The sequence below is a fragment of the Poecilia reticulata genome, linkage group LG14, assembly GCF_000633615.1.
Source record: "Poecilia reticulata strain Guanapo linkage group LG14, Guppy_female_1.0+MT, whole genome shotgun sequence".
NCBI lineage: Eukaryota > Metazoa > Chordata > Actinopteri > Cyprinodontiformes > Poeciliidae > Poecilia > Poecilia reticulata.
Window position 1 is genome coordinate 16,920,911 of NC_024344.1, and position 27,193 is coordinate 16,948,103.

The 27,193-nt window shown below is 40.9% G+C and overlaps 2 protein-coding genes across 5 annotated transcripts in view; both read right to left on the bottom strand.

Moving 5' to 3' along the window:
• Positions 1–3,342: 3,342 nt before the first annotated feature.
• On the bottom strand, positions 3,343–7,928 carry hspb1 (heat shock protein, alpha-crystallin-related, 1). The gene is made up of 3 exons (XM_008428132.2): positions 7,371–7,928; positions 4,730–4,793; positions 3,343–3,963 (listed from the first exon to the last, which is right to left on the bottom strand). The coding sequence occupies exons 1-3, from the start codon at positions 7,750–7,752 to the stop codon at positions 3,807–3,809; spliced, it is 603 nt and encodes a 200-aa protein (XP_008426354.1). The 5' UTR covers positions 7,753–7,928; the 3' UTR covers positions 3,343–3,806.
• A 1,759-nt stretch (positions 7,929–9,687) lies between these two features.
• Positions 9,688–27,193, bottom strand: part of srrm3 (serine/arginine repetitive matrix 3) — an 83,972-nt gene continuing 66,466 nt past the window's right edge. Inside the window, exons 9-15 of one of the 4 annotated variants that reach the window (XR_535402.2) lie at positions 27,020–27,127; positions 24,696–24,852; positions 15,687–15,964; positions 14,725–14,976; positions 14,508–14,633; positions 13,097–13,245; positions 11,480–11,568 (exon numbers count right to left, since the gene is read on the bottom strand). Coding sequence is in view for 3 of the 4 variants with exons in the window: in XM_008428133.2 (XP_008426355.1) it covers positions 11,298–11,568; positions 14,508–14,633; positions 14,725–14,976; positions 15,687–15,964; positions 24,696–24,852; positions 27,020–27,127 (1,192 nt within the window). In the remaining variant the exon portion in view is untranslated. Of the gene's footprint in view, positions 11,569–13,096; positions 13,246–14,507; positions 14,634–14,724; positions 14,977–15,686; positions 15,965–24,695; positions 24,853–27,019; positions 27,128–27,193 lie in introns of all 4 variants that reach the window. The other 3 variants (XM_008428135.2, XM_008428133.2, XM_008428134.2) reach the window with 3 other exon arrangements.

The following is a 27,193-nucleotide window of genomic DNA, read 5'->3' on the forward strand; positions in this document are numbered from 1 at the left end:
ATGGCTGAAATAAATGAATTTCGAAGAGAAGTATGGCCTGATATGTACAGATTGATCGCAGACATTTCTGTGACACAAGAGACAAAACATATGAAGGGAGGTCTGTGCTGTTTGCACACTATGCTCTCTGTTGTTACAGAATAACATTTTTATAAAAAGCATTTCTGGTTTGGCTGAGTGCAGGAAGGTGGGATCTGAGACAAATCCAATTAGCAACCTTGGATCATCGGTCTGCTTTTTTACATAGAGCATTCCCCCGGTTTACGGCCTGGATGGGTTCTGGATGGATGGGGAGCGCCATGAATAATGTAGGCCTGCATTAAAAGCAGGGGGGGGGGAGTTGTGACTCACAGAGGAGGAAAGGTTGGCATGCAAAGTGGTTTTAGAGTCGGGTGCCTTGTTGTAAGCCAGAGTCTGTCTGGTATTCATGAACTCAGCATAAATCATAAATCATAAATAATACAATTCTCCGCTGGTAGGTTGATATTTACAGTCACACGTTGTGAAAACAGCTGGGGTTGGTCTAATCGTAGCAGATCTGTTGCTCACTACAGGTCAAGAGGCATGGAGGGAAAAAAACAAAAGAAAAAAAACGTTTCTTTTTTTTCCCTGTGATCTACTGTTTGTAACCAAGCTTCGTGCATAGCAGAGCGCTCTATAAATAGATACCCCCCCCCAGCTTTGGAGTCAGGAGTTAGTGAGTGCATTAGCGAACAGGCATGCAAAGCGAATAACTGCAAGTCGACGTGGAGGAAGAACAAGAAGTGGTGGAAACAACCAATCTAGCGATGACATCACAGGCTGCAGGTTTTATTTCACTCAGCGCTGCGAGACGCACAGCACAGCTGGCTCCACTCATGCAGCCCCGCATGCGATTGACTGCAACACACAGATCTATGGTAGCTGGTTCTGTCTCAGTATATGAGGCCAAAGCATTTTTCTCTAAAGAACTGCTGCAGAACTGAACCCATCAGATACTTCAGCATAAACGGGCACTGAAAGGTTCCCACTGTTGTTGATCAGAACTTCACTCAGATTCTGCTTGTTGGTTTGGTGAAGATTAAACAGGATATAAATTAGGCCAATAAATTAGAGGAAATAGATGGAAACATAATGCCACCAATTCCTGCCATTCTATCGCTAGTATCTTCTTTGCTCCTCTTGAACTTTGTCACAATTTGTTACACTGAAACCACAAACTGAAGTGTATTTTACTAGGATCTAACATGGCAGATCAAAACAACATATACTTGTTCCTGCACAGTTCTGACTTTAGCCAAGATTGTATGCAATTAGGAGTATCGCGAAAATATTTTTTCACCTTCACAAGTGCTTGACATGTCCCTAAGAAGTTGCTATTTGCCTGCAGTGAGCTGTGGAGATTTATTTATTTTTATTTTTCCATAAATGCAAATCCTTTGTTAACAAGAATATCTTCCTGTAGTAAAAAACAAACAAGACTCTGCTTTATGTCATATTCATCTACCAGGGAAACAGTCATGAATTACTAACTGGGACATTAGAGTCGCTCTCTGATCATCTTGAAGAACTAGAAGGAAATTCAAAAATACTTTGACTGCGTTTACTTTGTTGGAACTGCAAAAAAAGTTAAACAAAGACAAAATGTAGTTTTTCTTTCAATAAATGTGCTAAAAGTGACGGATTGTTCATAGAAATAGAATGAGGTTACGCTTCTGTATTAATAGAAACATTTAATTTAAGGCTTTTTACACATCCTGGGTGGCACGAGAAAGCAGAGTGGTGCAGTGCATGAGTCAGTTTTTTACGTTTTTCTCAGAACAGTGATAACCTGAACCAAAGTGAAGTTCCTCTGGAATGAGGAAGTTAGATTTTATGCAGCTGTACCATATATGCATTTGTCACGAACTTTCTCTCAGCTGCATCCATGGTTGGTAAAATCAATTAAGCAGAGAGCAATTCTCCATTGATTATGTATCTCTCTCTCAACAGACAGACAGACAGACAGACAGACAGACAGACAGACAGACAGACAGACACTTTATTAATCCCTTTGGGATTTTCCCTCAGGGAAATTGTAATTCCCGTCTCCCACACAGCACCAATGCATCAAATACTTAAATGTTTTTTTTTTTGTATTATAACAGCCTGATCCTTTAGTCCCTGTTTCTGTCGTACTCCTGTTAGCCCTCCTTCCAGCCTCCAGGGAGGAGTTGAAGAGTTTAGTTGCAGAAGGGACAAAGGAGTTCCTCGGTCTGTTGGTCCTGCACTTTGGAGGAAGCAGTCTCCCACTGAACCTGCTGTCCTGACTGCTACTGACAGTGTGCGGAGGGTGGCTGATGTTGTCCAGTTTCCAGTTAGTCTCCAGTTTCTGTAACGTTCTCTTCTCTGCCACTCTTGCCAGAGAGTTCGGCTTCGTACCGACCGCCGAGCCCGTCTGATTTGTTTCTCCAGGCTGGAAAGGTCTGACTTAAGAGATGCTTCCACCACAACACTCCACAGCGTATAACAGACTGGTAAAACAACCCCAACAGCTTTCCACAGATGTTAAAGGATCTCAGCCTCCTCAGGTAAGTCCATACTGGTTCAGGCCCTCTTATAAAGCTGCTCGGTGTTGCTTGTCCAGTCCAGCTTGTTGTCCAGCCACAGAGCAAGATATTTATAGGTCTGCATGACCTCCACTTTTCCTATCAAAACTGGTCGTGGACTGCCTCTGACCCTCCTGAAGTCAATAACCAGTTCCTTTGTCTTGGATGTGTTCAGCTGCAGGATGTTTCAGTGGCACCAGACAACAAAGTCCCTCGCCAGGCTCCTGTACTCTTCTTCGTTGTCTTTGATGCGCTCCATGATGGCAGAGTCATCAGCATACTTTTCTGAATACGACATATATATGACACGAATATGTATACATACACAAAGACATTATTCTTATGCTACTGTTATGCTTTAGTGTTTACATCTGTCATGCATTCACAAAATATCTGAAAACACTGTTTTCCCATTGATTTTGTTTCTTGTCTGGAGGTTTTGTTTAAGTAAAAGACCCTAATCTTAAATCTTTCAGAATAAGTAGCTTTCCTGTGAATACTTCACCGATGTGCGATGGTCTGGAGCAGCCTCACTGACACTCCGTTATTAAGTCTGTAAAACAACCATCAGGATGCATCTTGCGAGGCCTGAGTCACTCACAGGGCCTGGCTTGTTTCATTGCTCTCTTTTGCATGGCTGACCATTGCATGAATAACTCAGTGAGAGGAAACTACAACATCGAGAGGCTTGATGTTTCTGTTATTATTAAACACAGCTCAGTGTGACTGATTAAGCATCGCAGTGAGGACAGAGACAGCTGATGCAAAAGAGACCTTGTATGTTTAACTTTCTTTATTTTCTGGTTCAGTGGCTTAAAAAACAAACAAACAAACACATTTTCAGATAAAAATCGGTTGCTTTCTAATCCAGTGACACAACGTTATTGGCAAGGGACGCTATAAAGTGGATTTGAAGATGCAACAAATAAAAGCTAAAATAATCTGTGAACGGGATCAAGCTGAGATGAGTCCCTCGGAGGAGTGTGGTCACAGCACAACGAGCTGGAACATGGCAGTGGTGCAGATGTGTTTACACAATGCGCTCGGCTCAATGCTGTGGACGGATGGGAGAGGAAAGCAGGGGCAACCCACAGACCCAATTTGGAAGAAACAGTAAGATCCCCCCCACTTATTTTTACAATTACCGGTAGACAAAACTCTTATAGAAAAGTGTGTGTGTGTGTGTGTCGCCGAGTCACTGGCATGATGATTGAGAGAGGTCAAGGCCGGCTCTTCTTCCTACTTCTTGGCCACGGCTGCTGAGCTCTCCACGTTTACAGGAATGGTGGTCTCGGAGTACTCCAGGGCCGGCTTGTTGATCGGAGCCTCCACAGTCAGGACGCCCTCAGGGGACAGGGAGGACGTCACCTTCTCGATGTTGGCAGTAGGGGGCAGACTGGAGGGGAGCAAAAAGGACACAGTCAAGTTTTGGGGTCTCAAAAGTACTGAATCTTTTCACATTTTGCCCCCTTACATCCCAACCTTCAAGGTATTTTATTATTATTATTATTTTTTTTTACAGATAAAAATCATGTGGGATTTGTGTCATCCCACTTTATTCTGTTACCTCTAAATAAAATGCAGAGCTATTAAATACTTTTAGAGGTCAACAACATGCAATATTATCCAATCCTGCAAACCAATATTTTTGTCAGAAAACTAACTTTGCAGTACAGTGAACTTTAAATGAAATGTGACACCAATAAAGGGCTACAGATACTTCTGCGCGGTACCTATTTAAATAATTTAAAAAGAAATGCAGACCTTTGATACAAGAACAACGAGAGCAGTCAACACTTCACTATGCAATATATTAAAAGCAGTGTTGTGTTACAGCCTGTAGGTGGCAGCAGAGCTCTGATAAACTATAGATTTGCACAGGCACGTGTTGTCCGCCAGGGGGCCTGAAATCTAATAAATCAGTTATAAACTCGGACAAATCTAAAAGTAGACAGACTTTACAGCAGCAGAGGTATGTTTTAACTAAAACTATAATTTTTTTTTAAACATAAGCTTTGATTTGGTTGTCGGCTTGTTGCTTTATATTTTAATTATGTCATTATTTTAGATTACAAAGTAGAAAAAAAAACCCAACCTCGAAACAAAACCGGTTAGTGCTGAATTACCCGGTTCTTAATTACTGATAGTTAAAAGTTACTTACGTGTATTTTCTGGTAAAGCTTCTTGACACAAAACCATGTTCGTCCTTCCGCTCTTCATGCTTGCCTGTGAAACCGACAGCATAATTAGCATTTCGTTAGCTTAATTGTGTATTTTCACCATGTAATTAATGACATTCAAATGGTAAATTCTGTTTAATTTTGCTATTCAGATAGTTTTCCTAGTATGGAATGAAATCTACAAACCATGTCTTCACAAGGAGGGTTGAAGACATAATTAAGAAAATTGGCGTAATCTGTGTCTCCTGTTTTTAAACCATGAATTTTTGAGATTAGTGCGACAGCCCTGGTTCTTCTACAGCTGCAAACTGTAAAACTTGGTGATAGAAAGATGTTTTCTTGCCTATGTAACTCTTTAGTAATATGTCAGGGACTGTACCTAAACTTTAACCTTTGGAGTACTCGGCATTTTCTGGAGTATTCAGGCTGAAGCTAATGGAAGCTAATAGAAAACCAATAATTCATTAGCAAATTCTCTTCAAAAAAACAAGTTACTAGTGGACATTTTAGCACCTAAAAGAGGAATAGAAGAAGAAAAACTACACTTTGAGGGGTTTTTGGTGGTGGTAGTGGAGGTTGAATTTATACTTGCTATTTGTTTTAGTGTCTACACACTATGCTAACAAATTGTTGTAAGCAGGATTTGGTATCTTAATTAAAGGTCTATCATAAAAATGAAGAAAAAAAAACGTGAGCTACTGCAATTACATTTTGGTTAACACTTTGATTTGCTTTGTGTTGAAGTGTCACAAAAATATCTACTCCACATGGTAAGGCTACAGGAACTGAATAGTTTCTAAGCAGAACTGAAAAGGACCTTTGTCTGGAAAGGTTCTCAAACTGTGGCACGAGGACTCCCTTTTGGGCTTTGGGTTACCTTAAGTGGTACTCAGAAATTGTATTGTCAAACATTTACAATTTTTGAATGCAAAACTGATTAATTGTTATAAGGCAAGAAAAGTAATTTAAGAAACAAACCCCCTCAAAAACTGCAGTAGAGAATATTTTGCTAAAACAGGAGCAGACGGTGCAGAACAGTGTGTCAAGGCCCAAGCTAATCACTGGCAAAATAGGCTAGTAAATGTGGATTTTTAAAATTTGATGTGTTGAAGCTATGAAACTCACATAGTGCAATCTGTAGAAAAGATTTTGTTAACGTCAAAAGAAAGTAAGCGACTTATTACAGAAGCTTTTGCTATGTTTTTAAATGCGTGGCAGCCATATTGGTTTTTCAGGTCAGCCCAGGTGAGAAACCTTTTGACTTTCTTTTGGAAATTAACTTGGGAGGAACTTCCTGTTTTATTTGTCGAATATGGAACATGGAAATGAAATGCAGAATTACACTAAAGCAACATTAGGGTAACCTTATACTGCCAGTGGATGAGATGATGTTTTGGCCTTAATTTCATTTCTGTCAAAAAATATATTTACAAAATTAGTACAAGGTCTGAGATTAACTGGTTTAGTCCTTAGCACTCTAAGGAATGTTAGATATGACTATTTTCAATAATAATATCCATCTCATCTTGTTCATAAAGGCCTTTGCATTATTGTTATTACTATCAGAAGAAGAAAAAGTGGTTTTGGCATTGCATGTCTGTCTGTGTTGCTTAAACGCTGTCCCTCTTTCATGTTTGTTTACTGTGAGGAGCAGATAAAGGCTGCTGACCTCAGACAGACTCATATCTTCTCAACAGGACCAAACTGCTTGGTATAAACTCACAGCTTCATCTCAGCTTCTTTAGCAGCCATTAGTTGTGAACAGGCCTACACCAGCTGAGGAGATAATAGTTTAGTGTGTGGAAAAACAATTCTAATTAAGCTGATGATGTGAACGTTTAGACATGAGGTGCCAAATTCCCCTCGCATTGAATCACATGCTTTGTTTATCTCTGTTTTCCTGACCCGGTCCAGTGTCTAACACCAGCGAGGCTGGCAGTGAGAGAGTGGGATGGGATCCAGCTGTCCTTTTAAAGTAGCAGATAGCCGCTGTGACTCACAGCTAAGTCGCTTTGCTATGAGGATGGTCCTTTTGGTAATGCCATACCAGCGGCGGAGGGTACAAGGCTTCGGAGATCAAGCTTATTACAGGATCTTACATCAGCTCTCAGTTTGCTTTAGTGTTTTGGGATGATGGAAGGGGAATGGAAATAGCTTTTTCCATAGCTGACCTGCTTAACTGTCTCCCACAAACTGCATATTGTCTATCTATGGGCTTCTGTCCCTCATGTCGGGGGGAGAGAAGGGACAGAATACATCTTGAGACAATATGCTGAGGTGAAATCATGACAGGGTTGGTTAGATATTACAATTTTACTCTGCATATCTGTTAGTGGTTGCAAAAGTTTCCTCCCACAAGTTGAACTGTGTGTTGTGATGTATTTAGGAGGATATCGGCCAAAATGCCCCTCCCTTCCATTGGGGCGGGGTGTCCTGAGATAACATCCTGAGTTCTCCTTATCCTGCAACTGGAATCTTATCCCAAGTCTTAAAGGAAAGTATTGTCCTCCTGCAGTTTAACCTCTTGTAATTCTTGCTTTTCCAACTCCTCGCATTTTTCTCTGTGAAGGAAACTTTTAAAACAAACATGCTCAAAAGAAGGAAGGAAGGAACAAGTGCTCACCAGAAATTTCCAAAACGCCGTCCTTGGTCTTCACCACCAGCTCCTCGGGTGAGAAATGGGGGACGTCCAGGGAGATCTTCCAGTTGTCCTGCGTCTGCTTGATCTCAGACATCCCACTGCTCGTCTGCCGGGACAGGGCCCTGGCTTGGTGGGCCATCACTTGGCCCGGGTGGTACATCATGGGGCCGTGGGGCATCATGATGTCCGGGCTCATGAGCGAAGGCCTCATGTACCCGGGCCAGTGGGTGGTGGGGAACACAGAGAAGTCCTCGAAGACGGGCGGGAGGCCGAACGCCTGGTCGAAGATGCGGCTGGTTTGGTCCCGGAACGGGTCCCAGCTCGGGGTGCGTTGCAAGGTGAAGGGAATGCGTCTCTCGGCCATGCTGGCTGCGGTCAGTCAGAGGAGGTGTGTCTGCAGACGGAAAGCTCCAAACATGCTCCCTGCCTCTCGGCACAGCACCTTTATACGCTCCGAGACTCCAAAACATCCCACCCACTCGAGTCCCACCGGCACACCTCCCCCAAGATGTCTTGGAAAGTGCTGGAACCTCTATTTGTGGCAGACGCAGCATGTAAATAGAATCCAACAGGAGGGCGGTGCGTAGCGTCAGCTGCTGGGGCCTCTGTGGAAATCCTGTGGGTAAACCCCTCCCCTCTCTGTTCTTCTGAAAGAAGCTAGAAAAAGCTGGAGGGACGCGGGATTGTTCTGGGAGGAACTGGATAAGTTTGCATTATTGACTGAGGGACAGAATTTACCTGCATAAACTGCAAATAAATAACAGCAATGAAGCCTTTTTAAAGCAGAAATATAAAAAATATCAATGGAAAGAAAAAAAGAGGGATGCATCGTATTCATTTCCAGTGCATTGCTCTACAGACTCAACGTACTTTATTCAAAGTTTATGTTGTAAACCAACTCAAAGTGCATAATAATTCACCTAACAAGTGTTGGTGTAGATGACAGCTTATGTGTTGCAATATCTCACACAAGAACTTTATTTTGTCTAACAGAAATCAAGGCTTAAAATCCACATGTTTACGCCAAACTTTGATAAGTAAGTGGAACAATGACAAAATGTAATGTTTGTTTGACAAAATTGACAAATATATGCTGTAAAACCTAAAAAAAAACGTTTCCCCACTGTGTGTCAGCCAGTTCTTCCAGTCAGAATTATTTGAAAATTGCAAAGAATGACACAGAAGTGGACCCACCCCAACCGCCCTCTCTCAAATCGTGACCTATGACCCAGAGGGGGGTTTGGTAAAGGTTTATGACACTAGTACAGGATATGAAGTGACGACAGCCACAATGACCCACATCATATCTGTCTCTCCATTTCAGGATACATCTGGAAAAAGTTAGTTTTATCTTGAATGTAGGTTAGTGACTGACTGAAGAGCTTGTCCTGTGTATTATTACACTCAGATATAGAGTTTAATCTATAAACCTGGTAAGTGATCCTCATTGCAGCGTTCAACAAGTGCATAAGAGTGCAGAAAATGTCGACCTGCTCTGGACTGAGGCTTCACAGAACTGTGGGAGGGAAGGATCTCCAGTAGCAGTCAGTCTTTTAGTGGAACTGAAGAGGCCTCTGACTGAAGACTGCTGCTGTATTGCAGTCTCATGAAATGCTAACAGCTTAGTTTCCAGGCAGAAGAGACAATATTCTGCACTAACACATCCTGGATGAAACCATCAGTTATTGGTAAAATCTACTAATCCTCCTCATTTGCTTTTGCTGCTTCCCTTTAAATATCTTTATGGTTGTTTGGTTAAAAAGCCGGACAGAGAGACGATGGAGTCGGCGATGTGATCCTCGCCTTTTATGATCCTTTGATTTGACCTGTTTTGAGTTTTTGATCTTGTGTCCAATGTAAACCTGAACATTTTTTCCCCACAACATTGGGTTTCAAAATGTAATAAAACAGAATTAAAAAACACATTATGTAATAATCAACGAGAAATGTAATTCGCCAGAAAGCATTACAAAATACATTCAGGGATTTTATTGCATTTTGCATTGATTTTTACATAATGCAGTTTTAATGATATTACATTTTGAAGCCCATTTTTATCACGTCATAAATAATTCATTTTGTGTTTTTCTAATCACACTTTTCATCATCAGTACTTTCTTTAGCAGTTTGGGCTTCGGTAGATGAACCACACAGGCCTTCACCACCGTTTCCTTGTTGGACCACTCTTCAGACTGAATACCTGCAGATTCACTCACTACCACCAACTAGCATGAGATAATCAGCATAACATTAAGCCTTGAGAAGTGTAAAACAAAAGAGAAAATGCATAACGCAAGAGTTTGATTAATTCCTCATTTGTTTATTACCATGGAGCTTAGTTTATACAATACAAAGAATGATCTGAACAAAAGGGACAATGATATACTTGACACACCGGTTGGGTTAAGTCTGCTTACACTGAGAGTTGTAAGTACGAGTGGAAAAAGACTCCGCGAATGGAAAGGAAGACTTAAGTGATTGTATCACCGGTTTACTCGCTGTCCTACAGACGGTGCTGCAGTTGCCGTTTTTGTCATGGTACATCTTCAGTTGACGGACGCAACTAGCCGACCTTCGGTACGGTGTAAATATGACGTGGAGTTTTCTGTTGGGGATAAACAGATGTTGTAAAACAAAATGCTCCAACAGGAAGATCGAGCTGCTTCTCTCATTCAGTTGAAGCAAAAAAAAAAAAAAAGAAGACGGTCCTGGAGTCTAAACAGGCTTGTTGTAGAATAATTCACAAAGCATCAAGTCTGCACTCCCATTTCAAAGTCAGCCCTCGTCCCTTTTTTTTTTTTTTTTTTTTTTTTTTTTACTTCATTACTTTTTGGTCAACCACTTGTATGTAAACCAAAACGATCTCGTTTGATCACATCCTAATGCATGATCCATCTGCATTAGCGACAAAATGTAGAATAAATTAAACATCAAATAAATAAATAAATAAATAAATAATCCAATAAATAAACATATAAACAGGATAAACTCGAGGTGAAAACATATGTGTGCCTGGACATAATTTTGCAGTTTTCCTTTAGAGTGGCCTGAGTTCAGGCTACAGAGTACTCGCTGATCTTTGAAGACGAGGTTTCCACACACACACGCACACACACACACCCCCACACACACATACAGATTAGTAGAAAGAACATGGTTGCGGGAGGAGAGTAAAAGTACGTAATACACGCCTCCCTTCACACACTCAATGGCACCCTTCTCAGTTTGTAAATCTTCTTCCAGGAGAATCTTTTACCGCAGTAACATGCTAAACACACCTGCTTAAGCTAAATGGAATATACAGTGCATAGTTTACAAAGCCAGAACTTACCAGAGTTTAAATCTATACAGGCATATCTATACAATAAAAGTTATAATCATAAAAAAAGTTGTTGTTTTTTTGTTCCCTCGTTCATCTGTCAAGTTCTCCTTTGTTCTAACTTTTGTTGATCTCTGCTATTCAATGAGAAAACGGGTTTGAAGGAATGAGCACATGATGGCAGGGAAAAAAAACATCTGGAAGGTTTCCTTTTGGTAGGCTTTGTTTTCTATTTAGCTCCTGTTTGTTTTATTTTTTAGAATACATTTATGTTTCTCTATATTCACGAAGCATGTGTTTGTTTACCAACTCCCTTCTGGTGGCGGAGGATGAGACGGAAAGTGCTAACTGACGGTGCGATTTGTTCCTTGGGCTCAGTCAGTCGATGATTTTGTTTTTTTTCTTTTGACGTGTGGAAATCGTTTAGTCTGTGTGATACATGATCGGAGACGGTTCGATCCAAACGAATGTGTCGTAATAAAATACATTGTGTCTTTGTTCAGGCTCTGTTCTGGAGACGGTGTTGTCCCTGATGGAGGAGTTTGGACTCTGGAGGGAAGACGCGCCACGTCCCTCCGCCTGCCGGAGGTTCAGAAGCCCGGGCTGTCGTAGCTGCTGCGGCTGTAGTAGCTGTGGTGGCTGCGGGAGCGGCTCCTGCTCCGGCTCCAGCTCCGGCTGCGGCTTTTGCTGCGACTCCGGCTCCAGTTGCGGCTGCGGCTCCGGCTGTGGCTCTGGCTTCTGGTGCGGCTGTAGCTGCTGTAACTGCTGTAGCTGCGGCTGCGGCTGGACCGGGACGGGCTGCTGTCGTAGCTCGACGACGACGGACTGGGCCGGTAGTACGGGATCGGCCGCTTCCGAGCGCTGGTGCGGAGGGGGTGGGGGGGGAAGGACGGGGACAGAGACGTCGGACAAAGACAGCAGTGTGACAAGTTAGAATGAGGGAGGTGTTAGGATATTAAGATGATCAGGCTGTTATCTGCGACGTGATGCTTTAGAGACAAGATCAGCAAGTCAAAGTTAGACCCCCAGAAACGGTAAACGAGTGCAATTTCTAGAAGAGATGAGCTTTGTGGGTTATAAAAAGCCGACCATCCACACACTCGGCAGCAGGAAAATGCTTCGTGTTAGTTAAAGCTTGAATAGATCGAGTTGTTAATAGCAACCGTGGAATTGATTCCTGTAAGGTAATCAGATGTTAGCGCCCCACAGAGCCGCCTGTCTGTCTGTCTGTCTCCATCACCCAAACAGATCAACACCACGGGACGGATAAATGCTACCAAGGTGACACACAACATGTCTGCCCCTCCTTTTCATTCCAGCAGAACTGTGGAGTTCATTTTAGTTACAGGTGGAGCATTCACTCCTGACTCAAGCGATCCGATCGCAAACTGGAAATGCTGACAACACTTTTCAGTGTGGAAGCTCTTACTGAAGGTAGACGACTTAAAGTGGTCTGCTTTTAAATATCAGGTTCTTTAAGACGTGTTTAGAGTTGTAATTGGGTTTTTGATAGGCTGCTATGTTAAAACAAGGATGAACATTTTTTCTTTCATTCCAGCTTCAAATTTGTTTTGACAGAAAACGCTCACATTTAATGTAAGGATTTGTATTATCTGGTAAGAACACACACAGTCCAGTTAGTTATGCTAATTGCGCTAGTAGTGCTAACAGGTACTAAAGCAGTTTATAATGTCAATTTAGTAATTATTTTGTATTTTTATAAAATAAAATCTCCTTTTAACTGCACAGGTATGTGATGTGATGTGATGTGATGTCAGGCATTTTCAGTAAAATATTTGACTAATTATTGTACTGTCAATAATATCTAAAATAATTACATTTTCAATTAAAGCCAGATTGGTTTTTTTGTTTGTCGTTTTTATTTATTATATTTGTAAATGTAGTTCCTCACAATATTCCAGAAGATTAGAAATATTTAATTGTGCACAGAATCTTTGGTAGGTGCATATCCGAAATAGACATGGATGTTTGCTGAACAGTTTATTAATGTCAAAATATTGTAACAAATAGCTAACATAATGAACTCAGAAACATTTTCAACTGTTTTTAATTGCCTGTCATTTTATATTAATTCCTGAGTTTGACAACATTACAACATTTATTGGAAAAGTCCAGGCAGCTCTGTGGTTTGAAGGAGTTTATGTCAGGTCAGAAGATTTTAAGAGGAATCATAAAATAAACGTTCAACAGAACCTTCATCTGCTGAGTAAATAGACCTTGATAGCATTTTAATGTTTGCGTCCCGGCGCTGCAGCATTAGTGCGTGATGTCAGTGGGGTGTAGCTTCAGAACCGAACTGTGAGTTTCAGAGATGTGATGAAGAAAAAGAGGAAGGACAAAGAAAAAAATAAGATGAGTCCAGGTTTACTCAGGGGAGCTCTGATGGTTTGATGTTCAGCTGAGCTTCAGGGGTCAGACTAGCAGGGCTCTGCTGCACAGCAACTGTTACCAGGGCAACAAGCCTGCGGCATTTGAATTCAGCAGCATCCCGTTGTCTCCGTGCGAGGACCTTTAGGACTGAAGCAAACATGACAAGGTACACTCATTTCACTCATTAAGTCCGTCAACGCTTTCACATGAACAGGGAGAGAAACAGCCAAGTGGATTTAACAGAAGTGGGGGAATCTTCCTTTCTTCCTGTGCAAGTAACTGATTACAAGAAACAATACAATAAGTAGGACTTATGAAAATTAAAGAAAATAATCCTTTAAAGTGAAGAAGAAACCAAACATATGGCAGATGAAAATGATGCCTAACATGTTGTTTTTCTCAGTAAAAATATTTCTAATATTCCTATTGGGATTAAATTAAATCTTTGAAATCAAATTGAACCAAGAACTCAACATTGATCCATAAATTATGTGTAATAAATTGCAATCACATAGAAAAAATTATAGTACGAATGAGGAAAAGGCATAGAAACCCAAGAAATCGGCTGAAATCTGTCGGTATTTAGAAACCAATCCTGCTCCTACGTGCAAATCAACATTATCCGGTTTAATTTTAACTGGTGACCTATGAAAGGTTTTCTCATTACCAAAGTATTACATAGAGTGGTGCGGTTGGTAAGGTAAAAACAAAAAACCTTCACAAAAAACTCCAACTCCACTGCTTTTTGACCACAGTGGCTACAAGCTGCGTTTCTAAACCTCTCATTGCCCCCAAATCTGCACTGCTGGGAAAACATAGATAGCTTCACCATAAACCGGGGGCCTCACGCCACTTTCCTCAAGAGCCAGAGTTTGTTTTTTTACCCTGATATGGCATCTGGAAAAAAATTATGCATACATCAAATACATATTTTGGTTCAGTCAGTCCTGAAGCAGTTGGTCTATTTTTTAATTCAGTTCAATTCATTTAGATTTATATAGCGCTAATTCACAACAAAGGTCGTCTCAAAAAAAACAATAATTTCAATTCAATCATGCTTACATTCCGACTGATCAAATAGCTCAGTATGATAAATTAGGGTTTCAAAGGTTTCTAAGGAAACCCATCAGATTGAATCATTTACTTTTCCTGGACATAGTTTACAGTTTTTCCTTTCTATTTGTGTAATTAGGCAAATGTCTGATCTATACTGTCCATAATGATCCACTAAAGATTAACCTGAAATATGTTAAAAAGTCCAAGTTTCCTCCTTCTAATTCCTTTTGCATGGCGTCTCTTGAAGCTGCTGAACACCTCGGACATAAAATGAGCAGGACATATTTAAAGGCTGTGGATGTCCCATGATAGAAACCAGGATGTTTACTCTGGTGATAAGAAGGCCAGGTTACCTGGTGATCCTCCGAGCCTCCATGAAGCTGGGGGAATCCCTCCTTCTCTTCCTGATGGGCGAGTAGCTGCGTGAGCGGCGCCGAGCTCGGCTGTCGGTGTCGGAGCGGTTGGCGCTGTCCTTTTCTCTGCATGACAGACAGTCGGCCGTCAGAGCGGCAGCAGCGGAACGAATCTAGACGGCGAGTCCTTGGTCCCGCCGGGCCCGCTGGGTCTCACCTGGACACGTTTTGTCTGCTGTGAGGGGACTTGACCTTGCCGGTGCCCTTGTCTCTGGAGGCCGAGCGCGAGGACGAGCGGCCGCTGCTCCAGGAGCTGCTGCGCTGCCGGAGGTTGGCTTTGCTCCGAGACTCGTCGTTCTTCCTACCTGACACGTGTGAGTGGCGTCCCGGAGACACCGACGGGCTCTTGTGATGCGCCGGACCGCGGTTAGAGCGGTTGTGACGCTTGGAGGAGTGGCCGCCTTTTGTCCTGAGGGAAAATGCAACAATTTAATTAATTCATTTTTTGGGGGTTTATTAATGTAAATATGTAGTCTGTTTTGTTGACTTTCGTGTCTGAAATAAAATCAATAAATCAAATGAAACACACAACCGACACTTTTTAGCCACAATGCAAACAAGCAGATCGATCCAAAAATGTAAATTGACAGAGCAAAAAATGAATAAATATTCTCCCATCAAGTCTTTCTCCTTTATAACTTGTACATTGTTTTCTTGTAAAAAGCAATATAAAAAAAACAAGCAGAAAAGGAACATTAATATGTACCATAATAAATAAGACATTTTCTAACGAAAAAAAATAAAGTTAAATTTTTGTACTTTATGTAGTCCCTCATTCATCTGAAATAAAATTAGACATACATTTTCGGGCATATTTCTCCCACTTCCCCCAATATTGAATAAAAACATCCATCTGTAGATTCACAGAAAATGTCATTTTTCAACCCTTTCATTAACAGTTGTTTATGCTGTACGTCCATCCCCCCCCCCCCCCCCCCCMCACAGATCTATTCCATTAAGTAGTGAAAGTTTCTATTCTGGATACTTCATTTTAAAATCAAGAGGAACAGAAAATTATTAAAATGCATTACTCTGTTAACCTCTTACCAGAAAGCAACAAATTTTAACAACCCTGCGGAAGGAAGGCTGACCGGTGAGCGAATCTAGAAAATGACTCGCCTTCGCTGATGACGGGACGTCCTCCCTTTGTGAGCGTGGTTGTGCTGGGAGTGGGCCGAGTCGCTGCTGTGATCGGGGGAGTGGGAGCTCCTTCTCTGGCCTCTCTGGCCGCCTCTCCTCCCAGACGTCTGAGTTAAGGAGCTCCCGACAGCTGCGATCTTGCCGTCCACACTCCCAGCCTCTCCGGCTTGGTTCCTGCTGGGGGCGCTGTGGAGCTTTTGCTCTTTTAGTAAAGTAGACTGGTTGCCTGCAGAGCTTGCATTCAGCAGACGCAGCTTCTGCAGAGAAATTATGACCAACAAAGGAAAAAAAAAAAAAAAAAAAAAAAGAAATAGGACAAAAATAGCATCAGAAAGTTTTCAGGCTGGTGATAAAGAGCTACGGTTTACTTGCCAAAAGAAGGTAAACATCTAAAAGAAAAAAGATCTAGGTTTTCTCCATATGGCTTATAGATAGTCCTCTATGGTGCAGCGCATGCAATACTTGACATGCAAAACCATAATGAGTTGGAAAAAAAATAAAAAATAAGAATCGCAAAAACAAACAAAAGAACTAGGAAGAGAGAGGGAATAAAGAAAAAGTGAACCAAGTAAGTTTTAGAGCAGAGGCAGAAAGTACAGAGCTACAGATTCTGGAGAATAGAAAGAGGACTTCTTCAGTTTTTTTTGTTTTTTTTTAGTTTTTTTTTTAGTAATGGCTAAAAAAATAAAAATGAAACAAAACAGGAAGAGAAGACAACTTGACGAAACATCACAGAAATGGAAGGAACAAAATAAAGATCACAATTATTGAATCAGTTGAATCAGAAAACAAACTGACTGCTACTCAATTTTCTCTGTGTGTTTCCTGAGAACATTTGCTGAGATGTGAACAGCGACCCATTTTCTTTGTTTTTTTTTTTCTTTTTTTTTCTTTTTTTTAATGATTACTCTTGTTTAACTCCCTTCTGGTTAACATCCACTTACCAATAAAGTGGTATTCCCTCCTTTAGTAGGTAAGGTATGAAGAAAAGGGAAAAGTGGGGCAACATAAGTGCATCATTAGATTCACAAAATGCAAGAGAAAAAGACACAAAACCCTTCCCTGCCAGTGACTCATGAGACAATGCATGGAAATCAAGAGAAAAGAACTGAAAAGCAAAGAGGAGAAACCACAATGTGCAGGGAGTCCCTCACACAGAGCGTAAATCCTCCGGACCCGGGCGCTTTCCTAAAGTCACGCAGCAGCCGCCTGGTTCAAAGGTGAAATAAGACTCTCTCTCTCTCTGTCTGCAGAGGACCCGGAATGTTTGGATGTTACCTACTTCAGCATCTGAGGGTCATGGAGCCCCTTAATCCAGGACTTTGATTCTTACAAAAACAGCCGTCTTTATTTCCAGAGAGCTGCTCCAGCATAAAGCTACGGAGCATTTCATCCAAGATTGCTGGAGCTGGCAAACCTCCATTGTAGTGATAGAAGAGTAGAAATGTAACCTTTTTCAATGAAAAGCAGTTCTTAAAATAAAAAATACAGTTACAATTATAGACCACTGTTTGCAAGGGTAAGGCTGGTTTTATTACAGAAAGTCCTGCAAAAGTATCCAAAGTCCTTTCCACATTGTGCCATATCACAAACAAAAACAGTTCATATTTGGGCTTTATGAGACAGGCTAACACCAAGTAGTGCAACATAAAATGATTTTCGTTGGCTGATCAGATCAACATGTTTATGGTGTTTCCTACATGACTTATTGAAAACTGCTTGTCTGTTTCTCTACTTTCTCTGCGTTTGTAGCTTGAGAAGATGAGCAGGTCTTAGCCACGCAGTGCAGCATATTACTTTAAAATATTACAAATGCAGAAACAAGCATAACAGTTTGTATGCTCGTGTGTTTTTCATGTTTTCCTCTTCGATTTCAGGATGACAGCTGTTTTTCAAAATGGCTGCCGTTCTTTTAACCTTTTAAAGTAATTATTGGCATAAAGATGTTACCCATTTTCACAACTTGGATGAACTTTATGCAACACTATATGTTTTTGACTTTGGCCGTCATATTCATACAACTTTAAATTAATGAAGTTACTGAGCGACAGTCATCTTCATGGTTAGCATTAGCTTCCACTTGTTTCTTATATGTTTAGCTGATTAGCGTTAGCAGAGCTACGTTTCTTGTAGGTTAGCTGTGACCACCACTAGCAATATCAGCTACTTATTTCAGTGCAAATGTATAATATTCTTTACTGTAACCATAAATCAAACAATGAGCAATAAAATATATTTAATTTCTATGGTTCAAAATGTGCATAGCTATACGCGGTTTGACACCAAACACATTCATCTAATTCCAGGACAACCACGGTGTCCGTCTTGAAAAGTTGTCTAGCAACAAAAATAACAACATAATTATTTTTTATGGGTCCAGTTATGCATAATTTGACACAAAGTATTTATCTGTGACAACTGTGGCGGCCATTCTGAAATTTTCAATGGCAAATATTTTTTTTTTTTGCTTGCTTCCCCTTCTACTGTACAGTCATACACTTTGATAGACCCAAACATTCGTATAATACACTGAAGTTTGTAATATGACAAAATGTGGGAAAGCTTTTTTTTGTTGTTTGTTTTTATGTGAACAAACCCATTGAAAGGACCAAAACGAACAAATAATCCATCATGTCAAACGAGTCTGAAAGACATATGTCCAAACTAAAGCACCTATTAGCTGCTGTTTATTCGTGTTACCTTATGAACAACGGTTCTTTCCATCAGACACATCTGGAACTTTCTTCTCTAGAAACTCTGATGATGTTTTGGTTGTTTTGGTGTTTGTAGTGTTTACAATAGAGATGCTAATATCAGGCTTCAGCACTGATGCCAACGTCAGCTTGTCTGTAGCTTGAAACTCTGTGAAGGTAGTTCATGAAAGTCAGATCCTGTATTTAACTACAGATTTTTTTTCCCACTGCCCTCAATATTATTTTACAAGTAAAATATTAATGTTCATATCAGTTACTTAATAACCAGATTGAAGTCATCTGGTAACAAAAGACCTTTCTCAAATAAAATTTGAACAAAAATGACATAAATAACTCTTCTCCAAGTAACTGGTGTCCTGAAAAAGCCTGTTTTGAATTTGAAGCTTTTGTTCAGAGACAGTATTTGTGTTTGCGGTGCTATGAGGTCACAGCCATTAGATTTTTTTTTTAAATCTTAATTTTTATTGTAATCGCAATAATGCCACAAAATATCGCGATAAAATTCAACCCCATACCCAGGTGAAGATGAATCCCAAACAATACTATGAGTTTTTAAAAGATTTTTCTTAAAATGTACTTTGCAGGAAAAAAATATTTTACCAACAAGGACTATTATGGCTTTGAAAAACAATAAACAATCTGGAGCTTCTTTAAGGGCTGAATGCATCTGAGGCTCCATAGGGACCAACTAAGAAACACAAACATTAGCTTTGGTCTTTTCAAAGGATTTGTTGGTAGGAGGAAACAAAACAAAACGTCGATGTCGACATTATCCTTTAAACAGTGTCTTGTATTTTAAGCTTTCAGCAACAATAAAGCCTAGATTAGAGATTCACGAGGGCTTAGGAGCTACAACTCTTAATGCACTCTGCTATTAAGAAAAAAAGAATAAACAAAAGATAGAAAGAGAGCAAACCTCCAAAGTGTGTTTCATATAAAGCAAATTTAGCAGGATCTTCAGCATGCATTATCAACGGGCTGAACAGCTCGGTAAAACTAAAGAAAGGACAAAAAGCACCGACTGATTGCTGCAGAAAGAGAAGACGTTTTTCCACGGGAGAGAAGACAACTAAGCGGCGTAAGTCAGAAAATATGCAACCACTGGTGATTGTGATGGCGGTCAGAAACTGTCGGAAAAGAAATAAAAATAAAAATAAATAAATAAATATGGAGGAACTCATCAGACGAATGTGCTAACTCACCAACAAACAGAGAAATGCCAGACAAACAGAATGCATTCTACCAAAAACAGAAAGAAAAGTAAAGTTAAGTAATGGGACCTGGAAGATAAGAGCGGGATAGTGGACGTCTGAATGAGGCTAAGGAGTAAAGAGAAAAACCAGAGCTCTATGTAATCCAATCTCTCACGAGTCAAATCATAATTGATGAAGTCAGACTGATTTAGTTAGAGATCATTGGTCAACAACAGAAAGAAAGAGGAAGAGAAAGAGAGAGAGAAACATTGACGTCACTCAGGCTAGGGTGCTTGTCACATTCTCATCTGCATAAAGATCACGTGCGTAGGCAAAGCGTTACCTACCTTCCATTTCAACCAGTGACACGTATGCAATATCAACAAAAAAAGGAAAGAAAGAAAAAAAGAAAAAAAAAGGGAGAAAGGAATGTTCTCCGCAGCGAAATGGGAAAAAGACAATGACCTCTTTTAGTATCACAGCTACATATTTGAGTCCAGAGACTGAGGAGGAATAAAACAAAACAAAAAGTCAAAAGAAAATAGAGGGGAAAAAAAAATAAAATAAAAAAGAAGAATCCAGACGGAATTCAAAAGCAAACTAAAATCAGAAACAAAGAATGAAACTAGAGACTACATGATTTGCTGTCTTTTTCGCTTGTACAAATGCAGCCATATTTGTATCAAAACAGGGGAGGATAGAGGGACAGAGTTAATTAGATTAGTGGAGCGAGGGAGGAGGAGGAGGTGAAAGAGGAGGAGGAAGAGGAGGAGGGCATGCTGAGCTGGCTGATGTGAAAGATGTGGGAAGAAAAATAACGAGAGTGAGACGTGAGTCACGCTGGACGCAGATGAACAGGTAGCAGAGGATGAGGAGTAGGAGGAGGAGGAGGAGGAGGAGGAGGAGGAGGAGGTGGAGGTGGAGGAGGAAGAAGGCAGAGAGTGTTGGAGGAGGAAGTCACTGCTAAGATGGACAAACTAAAGAGTCAGCACATTTCAAAGGGACCCCAGTCACATTTTGGCCCTGGGGGCTTCTCCAGCAGCAGTGAGCCAGAGCAGGACGTTTTAGATGCTGGCCCAGCTCCATTACAAAAACCCTTTTTAGCATTTAATATGTTTAAAACTACTAGCAGGACTGCAGCAGCAAAGAGCAATCTGCTCTCCAAAGCTTACACCTCAAATGGCTCGGGTCCCTTTTTAACATCACTCGTGTTAATAAAGGTGTTAGATGCCAAAGTTATTTGAGGCTGTCGATTTATTTATTTATTGTTTTTTTTTTTTGGATACTCCTTAATAAGGAGGGAAAACAGAAGTGGCTCCTTTTCAGACCCGTCCGTCCACCATGCAGGAGGCAGACCGCCGTGGGGAAACGGGGACAAGCAGGAGCAAAAGTGTTGCCTTTGAAAACGCTGTGTCATAAAGTACTTTTTAGAAAGTTATAAATTATTTGTGAATCTCTGTGGGTTCAGTCTGCAGCTCTGATCAGAAATTAACCCTCTAGCGCCCCCCTGTGGCTGGAAAAGTGTCACACACCCAGCTTCCGTAGGAGGACAATGTGAGGCTCACATTTCATCTACCAAGCTAAAAATAAAAAATAAAAAAAAGCCAATCTGCTTGCATGTTTTCTGTTAAGGTCGTCCTTGATGTGATGTCATAATTCACCAGATTATGGGCTGCATGTCTGCCTGAACCACCAGCTGCAGAGTTTTAAACAAAAAGAATCAATTTTGCCTAATGATTTGTCTTATTTCCACTTTGCAAGCGTTTCAAAAACGTTGTAGCAACAAAACTTATTTTTGTGCATCTACCCATCCATCTTTCTATTTACCTTTGGCTCCTATATGAAACCAGCTTTGCACACATAGACAGTGGCACTTTTGCACGTTCGTTTTTGCAAAATAGCTCAAATTTGAAGTCAAACCACAAGTTCTCAGCTGTATTTTGGTCCCTTGACTTTTTTTCCCCACATCGTTTTCCAATATAACATCCTATATAAGACAATGTATCTGTCTTACTTTTGCAATCGCCTTATGTTGGTTTTCATTTTATTTTAAGTCCTCTAACTCTATTTATTTATCAAAAATGAGAAGTTTTCTTTTTCAAAACATCTGATGGTAAAAATGCCTCTTTGCAGTGTAAAGGTTTCTGTTACCTGATCGGGCCAAATTCTAATAAAATGCATTAGAAGTTGTAATGTGACAAAATATGAGAAATTTTCAAGTGTATTCCTTACTTTTTGCTGCAAAATCTCTTATTTGAACATGTTTTAGGTTTGTCATAAAGGGAGGAGTGACTGATGTGTGGTTCTATTTGTTAGCTGCTGCTTCAAGTTCTGCCTCCTGCATGGTGGCTAGACGGCTCCAAAGGGACACAAACTGTGCTGATAGAAAACCAAAGAATCACACAGCTTCAGAAATAAAAAAATAAAAAAAATTGAAAAGAAAATCAAACATCGGTTAGATCAAGAATCTGTCGTCTCAGTCAGACACTGTAGCTTTTTTTAAACTCTTCTAACTCTCGGCTGTGTTACATAGTGGCAGCATCAGATTATCTATTAAAGATGCTGCCAGAAAAATCGTGACCAAATCACATGCTCCTCTTTTACTCCATCCCCACTTCTTTAGAGACTTTTCAACGCACGAGTTAGAAAGCGACCGGCTCCTGCCACCTTTTGGAAACGTGCACACTGAAATGGTGAGGTGCAGTAGCGGTAAGGAGGAGCATGTGTTTAACGCCTGGCGGAGCTGTCGGATGCCTGGAAGAGAAGAGGAACTATCTCCTTTAGAAAAAAGACAACTGCATTGACAAGAAGAAACTATGACACGTACCCAGTTAACCTACTTGATCCAGTTCCAAAGCATATGAGCGCTTTTTACATAGACAAGACAAGAGAGATTTGGGCATTTATTCACGGGCAAATATTATGTAAACCAATAAGGGGGAAGAAAACATAAAAACAGCAATGAATGAAACAAGCAGAGAGAGGAAAAAAAGGGGGGGGGAACAGGGATCAGATGAGACCTTTTAGACACATGCAAGCTGGAGTAGAAAAACGGGGATTTCAGTTCTCAGGAGGAAGTGTTTACAGTGCGTGCAGCCAAATTTAGAGACATTTTCATCAAAGAAATGGTATTTCACAATCAGCTGCTGTTGGATCCCCCCTGCGACTGAGGCCTTTTAAATTCATTCCCACGTCTCCTGGGAGCCTGCTGCAGCTTTAATGATCCGTTTATAGGAGGGAGGAGGTTTCAGAAATGAACGCAGGAGTTTAGAGCTCATTGGAGGAAACAAACAAGGACCGGTTGTCTGATACGTGACTCTTTACGCTTTAGGAGCATTCTGTGCATATTTGTTTTGTTATAAATAAAAAAAATACATAGGACCCATAAACACAAGTTTGTTTCACACTAGCTTTGCATTTACTGTGTCATATTTGAATAGAAAATGCAAAATGTATTTTTCCTCCTGCAGATTTCTGCTGTTTCATCATCAGACAAACAAGGTTTGATATCAAAAATCAAAAGTAATCATATATTTATGTTATAAATGATTGAGAAACTACTGCAAACATTCACCACGACGCTTTAGCAAATAGTTTTTTACATCAATATGAGGGACTTCAACTCACTCCTCTTTGTGGACTGATTTCCTTCAGCCATCTTGGAAGGTTTTCATGAATGAATGTCATCAATTACAGCAAACTGTCCAGATCGTGAGACAGTGACGCGTCCCAGACCATCCCACCACCCACACCATGTTTTACTGTTGTGGCTTGGCTCTGTTTCTAAAAGAGTTGGTATGCTGGGCTGCTTTTCTTGTCTCGAACGTTAAACTAAATTCTCATATCTTTCTCAATACATCCAATGACAGAACCCGGCATTCAGAGTAGCTATGACTACCCTCAAGTGAAATGTAGCCATAGGCAATGTTTAAAAACTATTTTGTGTCAATAATTATTAATTTAAAGACCCACTTGTCCACTTGGCCTTCATTTCATACCTATTGTTTTGCTTTTCTTGGTACTTTTAAACAGCAAAGTTTTATTATCTCCTTGTAATTGTTCAACAATTTGTCTGAAAGCGCATTTCAAATAAAAGCCTCATTGCATTTAGAGAAGTTAAAGACTCGGTGCAAAGAGAGTTTATGTCAGATGATCTGTAGTTACGTTTCCTCCCATCTCTCCTCGTCCTTCTCCGTCACATAATTTTATTTTTTGCACACTCTCCTTATTCTTGGAGATCTGCATGTTTTATTTAGTATTTATCTGGGTTTGGGTCCCACAGCAGAAGCAGTACCCCTCATGGATGTGTTTGCTGTTCCCTGAAGTAAAAACAACGGCGAAATGATTCATTTATGAGAGGAAAAAAAACTGATATCTGTCTATAAAACATATAAACCATAAAAATAACTAATTGTAAAAATGATTTACTGTCCCATTCTGCATTATCAGTTTTTTTTTTTGAAACAGCGTTGCATTTTCAACCATTAAAATGTGACACAGCAAATGTTTAACTTGTTTATTTTCCTCCAATATTTGTTAAGACAGCAGCTGCTTAATTTAGAGATTATTAGTCACCTGTTTATTTGGTACGATTCGTGCGTGTTTAAATTTACCATCCAGGGTGTCGTACACTTGTGTACTGACGAAAAGCCTAGGAATCTTCCATCTTTGCTCCCTTACTGTGTCACTGGCAGAACACCGACATAGAAACAAACAAGCAAACAAAAAAAAAAACCAAAATCTACCAAAGAGACAAAAAAATCAATAAAAAAAACAACATGATGACAGAGAAGTGAAAGAAACAAAGCAGCAGGAGCAGCAAGTTTCACACATAGGGCCTTCTACATGTCAAAAATATTTGTGTTAATAATCTCCAGACCTTGTTTACATCCCAGAAAAACCTGAGAAAAGTTCACAGCTAAATCTTCCTAATCCTCGCGTCTAGCTGACGAGAGCTGATGTGAACCAACGCGGGAGAGCAAGTCGAGCGCTTTGCAGAGACTGTGGCAGAGACCACTGAAGGTGTGGTGGGTGGAGGTTGGGGTGGGGGGTGTGGGGTCAAAGTAGAAGAGATTACATACATCATTCCCTTTCTCGCCCTCGGCGTGTGTGAATCTGGCCGCCTTGCCGTTGCGGCTCCGCCGGGTGTGGTCCCCGTTGTGCCACTTGGCGGGATTGTTCGGAGCCGGTGACGCGGCCGACACCTTCTGTCCGTCCGTCCTGTGCTTGGAGGTCAGTCTGGAAGAGAAAACAAAAGCACAGGCTGGTTTACAAACTGCTTTTCACTTCTGGGCGAAAATATAAATGAATTAAAGCATGTAAAATATTTGTGTGGGGTAAGTCTGGTAGACTTGGTTCAATTAGGGACCAAAACTGCAACATTTGTTACACGCTCAGCTGCTGCGGTTCACTTTCTCACTGCGCTAAGTCAAACAAACCGAACTCCTTGAATGAGCAGGTACTCCCTCGCCTGTGGTGGCGCTGCTCCAAGAACCACAGAAGGAAAGATGCAAAAACTGCTAAGAAGAGACGATCACAACTTCCTGCTTCACAAAATGTCAGGAGTCAGATTTTAGCAGTTGTAGGATTTTTTTTTTGTCTTTGGTAAAAGACCACGAGCCATTTCTTCGCTAGTGCCAGACACATGCGTTCGTTTTGATTGTATTTACCCAGAATGCCATGTGCTACAGTTCGCTTCCTACTCTTGGAGCGGTTTCCGGTCCACTTGGCATTCACACATGCAGCAGAGTTACTTCAACCGAAGTGAGACCTACGCTTTTAGGCAGACCAGAATTTGCTTGCTTGGGTCCACATCAGAGTTTAACTGCCCATCCACACACCTCCCAAACGGACTGGAGTCCAGACAAACCAACCAGAGTTCGACTGAAGCGAACTAAACGGGGATGGTGCGAACGTACCCCGAGAGCTGAACTTTAAAAATAGTTATTTCCCAAGGCTGCATAGCGAAGCGCAAACTTTCCTAGTGCAAAGTGCAGAAGGTGTTTGAATTGTTTTTGGAAGCATTAACAAAAAACTGTGTGAATGGGTGGTGCAAAAATACACACTTTCTGAAACAGAACATGCAGAAGGGAATGTCGCTTGTCGCATTTAACAAGCGCTAATCCCAGAACTCTAATTAATTAACTCTGTCCTGGTTTGTACATTTTTCCAAAACGTTTCTCAAGTAAATGTAGTTAGTTAATACAAGCCTGGTCATGACACAGTGGGTTTGTCTGTCAACCCCAGACAAACCGAGGGCCCAGTTTGCATCCGTTCATGTGAAAATAACAGGACATAATGACGGCTCACACCGAGTTTCAAACATGCAGCACTGAGCATCCAGAGTATGAAGTGTTCTTGCCAGAGATGTACGGATTTTGCAAGATCGATTATCAAGCGGATTTTAAAAGGTTTTTTGTCAAAATCAAAGAGGTGATCTATGTCAGCTTAAAGCTGGAATTGGAGGCAATGAGAGGCGATGTTACTGTAAATGTAGAGCAGAAAGGGCTGCTAGAGCAGGTTTGCTAATGTTTCTGGAACATCACAGGGGAATTTCTTCTACCTGATTCATATTTATGTGGCGTTCAGCTCCAGAACTTCTTGTAATCATAATTATGCAGCTTATCAGTGTTAAATTCTAGCAGTATTTAAAAAGAAACTATCCTCCACACGCAGACACTATAAAGATCTTAATTGTAAAAGCCTTCTGGCAGACATCAGCTGCTCCGCAAGCTTTTAATGCACTTATTGTGCTTCACATTTAAATGGTTGGAGCTTTTAAATTTAAAACCAGAGAACAAGGAGCTCTGAAAACAATGAAAACAAATAATAGAGAAAACGCTCAGATCGTCAAGAAGTAAAGCTAAAAAAATACTTAACATTAAACAGGACTCTTTTTTTATATTGTCAGATAAAGGAGAACTCCAACAAACTTTAGGACACTCTAGCAGAGTCAGTAGAAATAGAAAAAAAAAAAAAACAGAGGCAAAAACTTACTTTGACACTAAGAGCAGAACATATTTGAATGAACTTTTGTGAAGGAAACTAAAGCAGAACCTGAGAAAAGGGGGAAAAAATTAGATGAAGACATTTTTAATTGGAATACGGTCAAAGAAGAGAGTGAACCATTCAGTCCAACATGGGCTGAGTAACAACGTGACTGACACTGAATACTTTTTCATCAAGCAGGAATGCGGAGTGAGATATTGCAACCATTCAAAGCGCATTATTAAAAGACACGTCGAGGAGCCCAATTTGTCTCCTAATCTTTCCCCCGAGGGAAAGAAAGAGCGAGAGAGAGAGAGACACCGTCGGTCACCAGGGCAACCGCCCAGTCAGACCGATTTCACAGTGCGTACAAAAGGAGCGTGCACACACGCACGTGTGTGTGTGTTAAAGAGTCTACCTGGAGGGGGATTTAGAGGTGCTCCGAGTGGAGGACAGGGAGATGCTTCGGGAGCTGCAGCAGCTGCCCTGACGCTGCGAACCCCTGCTGGGGGTCTCACCTGGCGACCTGATGGACGACAGCAGATGGACAAACACGCCACACACACACACACACGCACACACACACGCACAC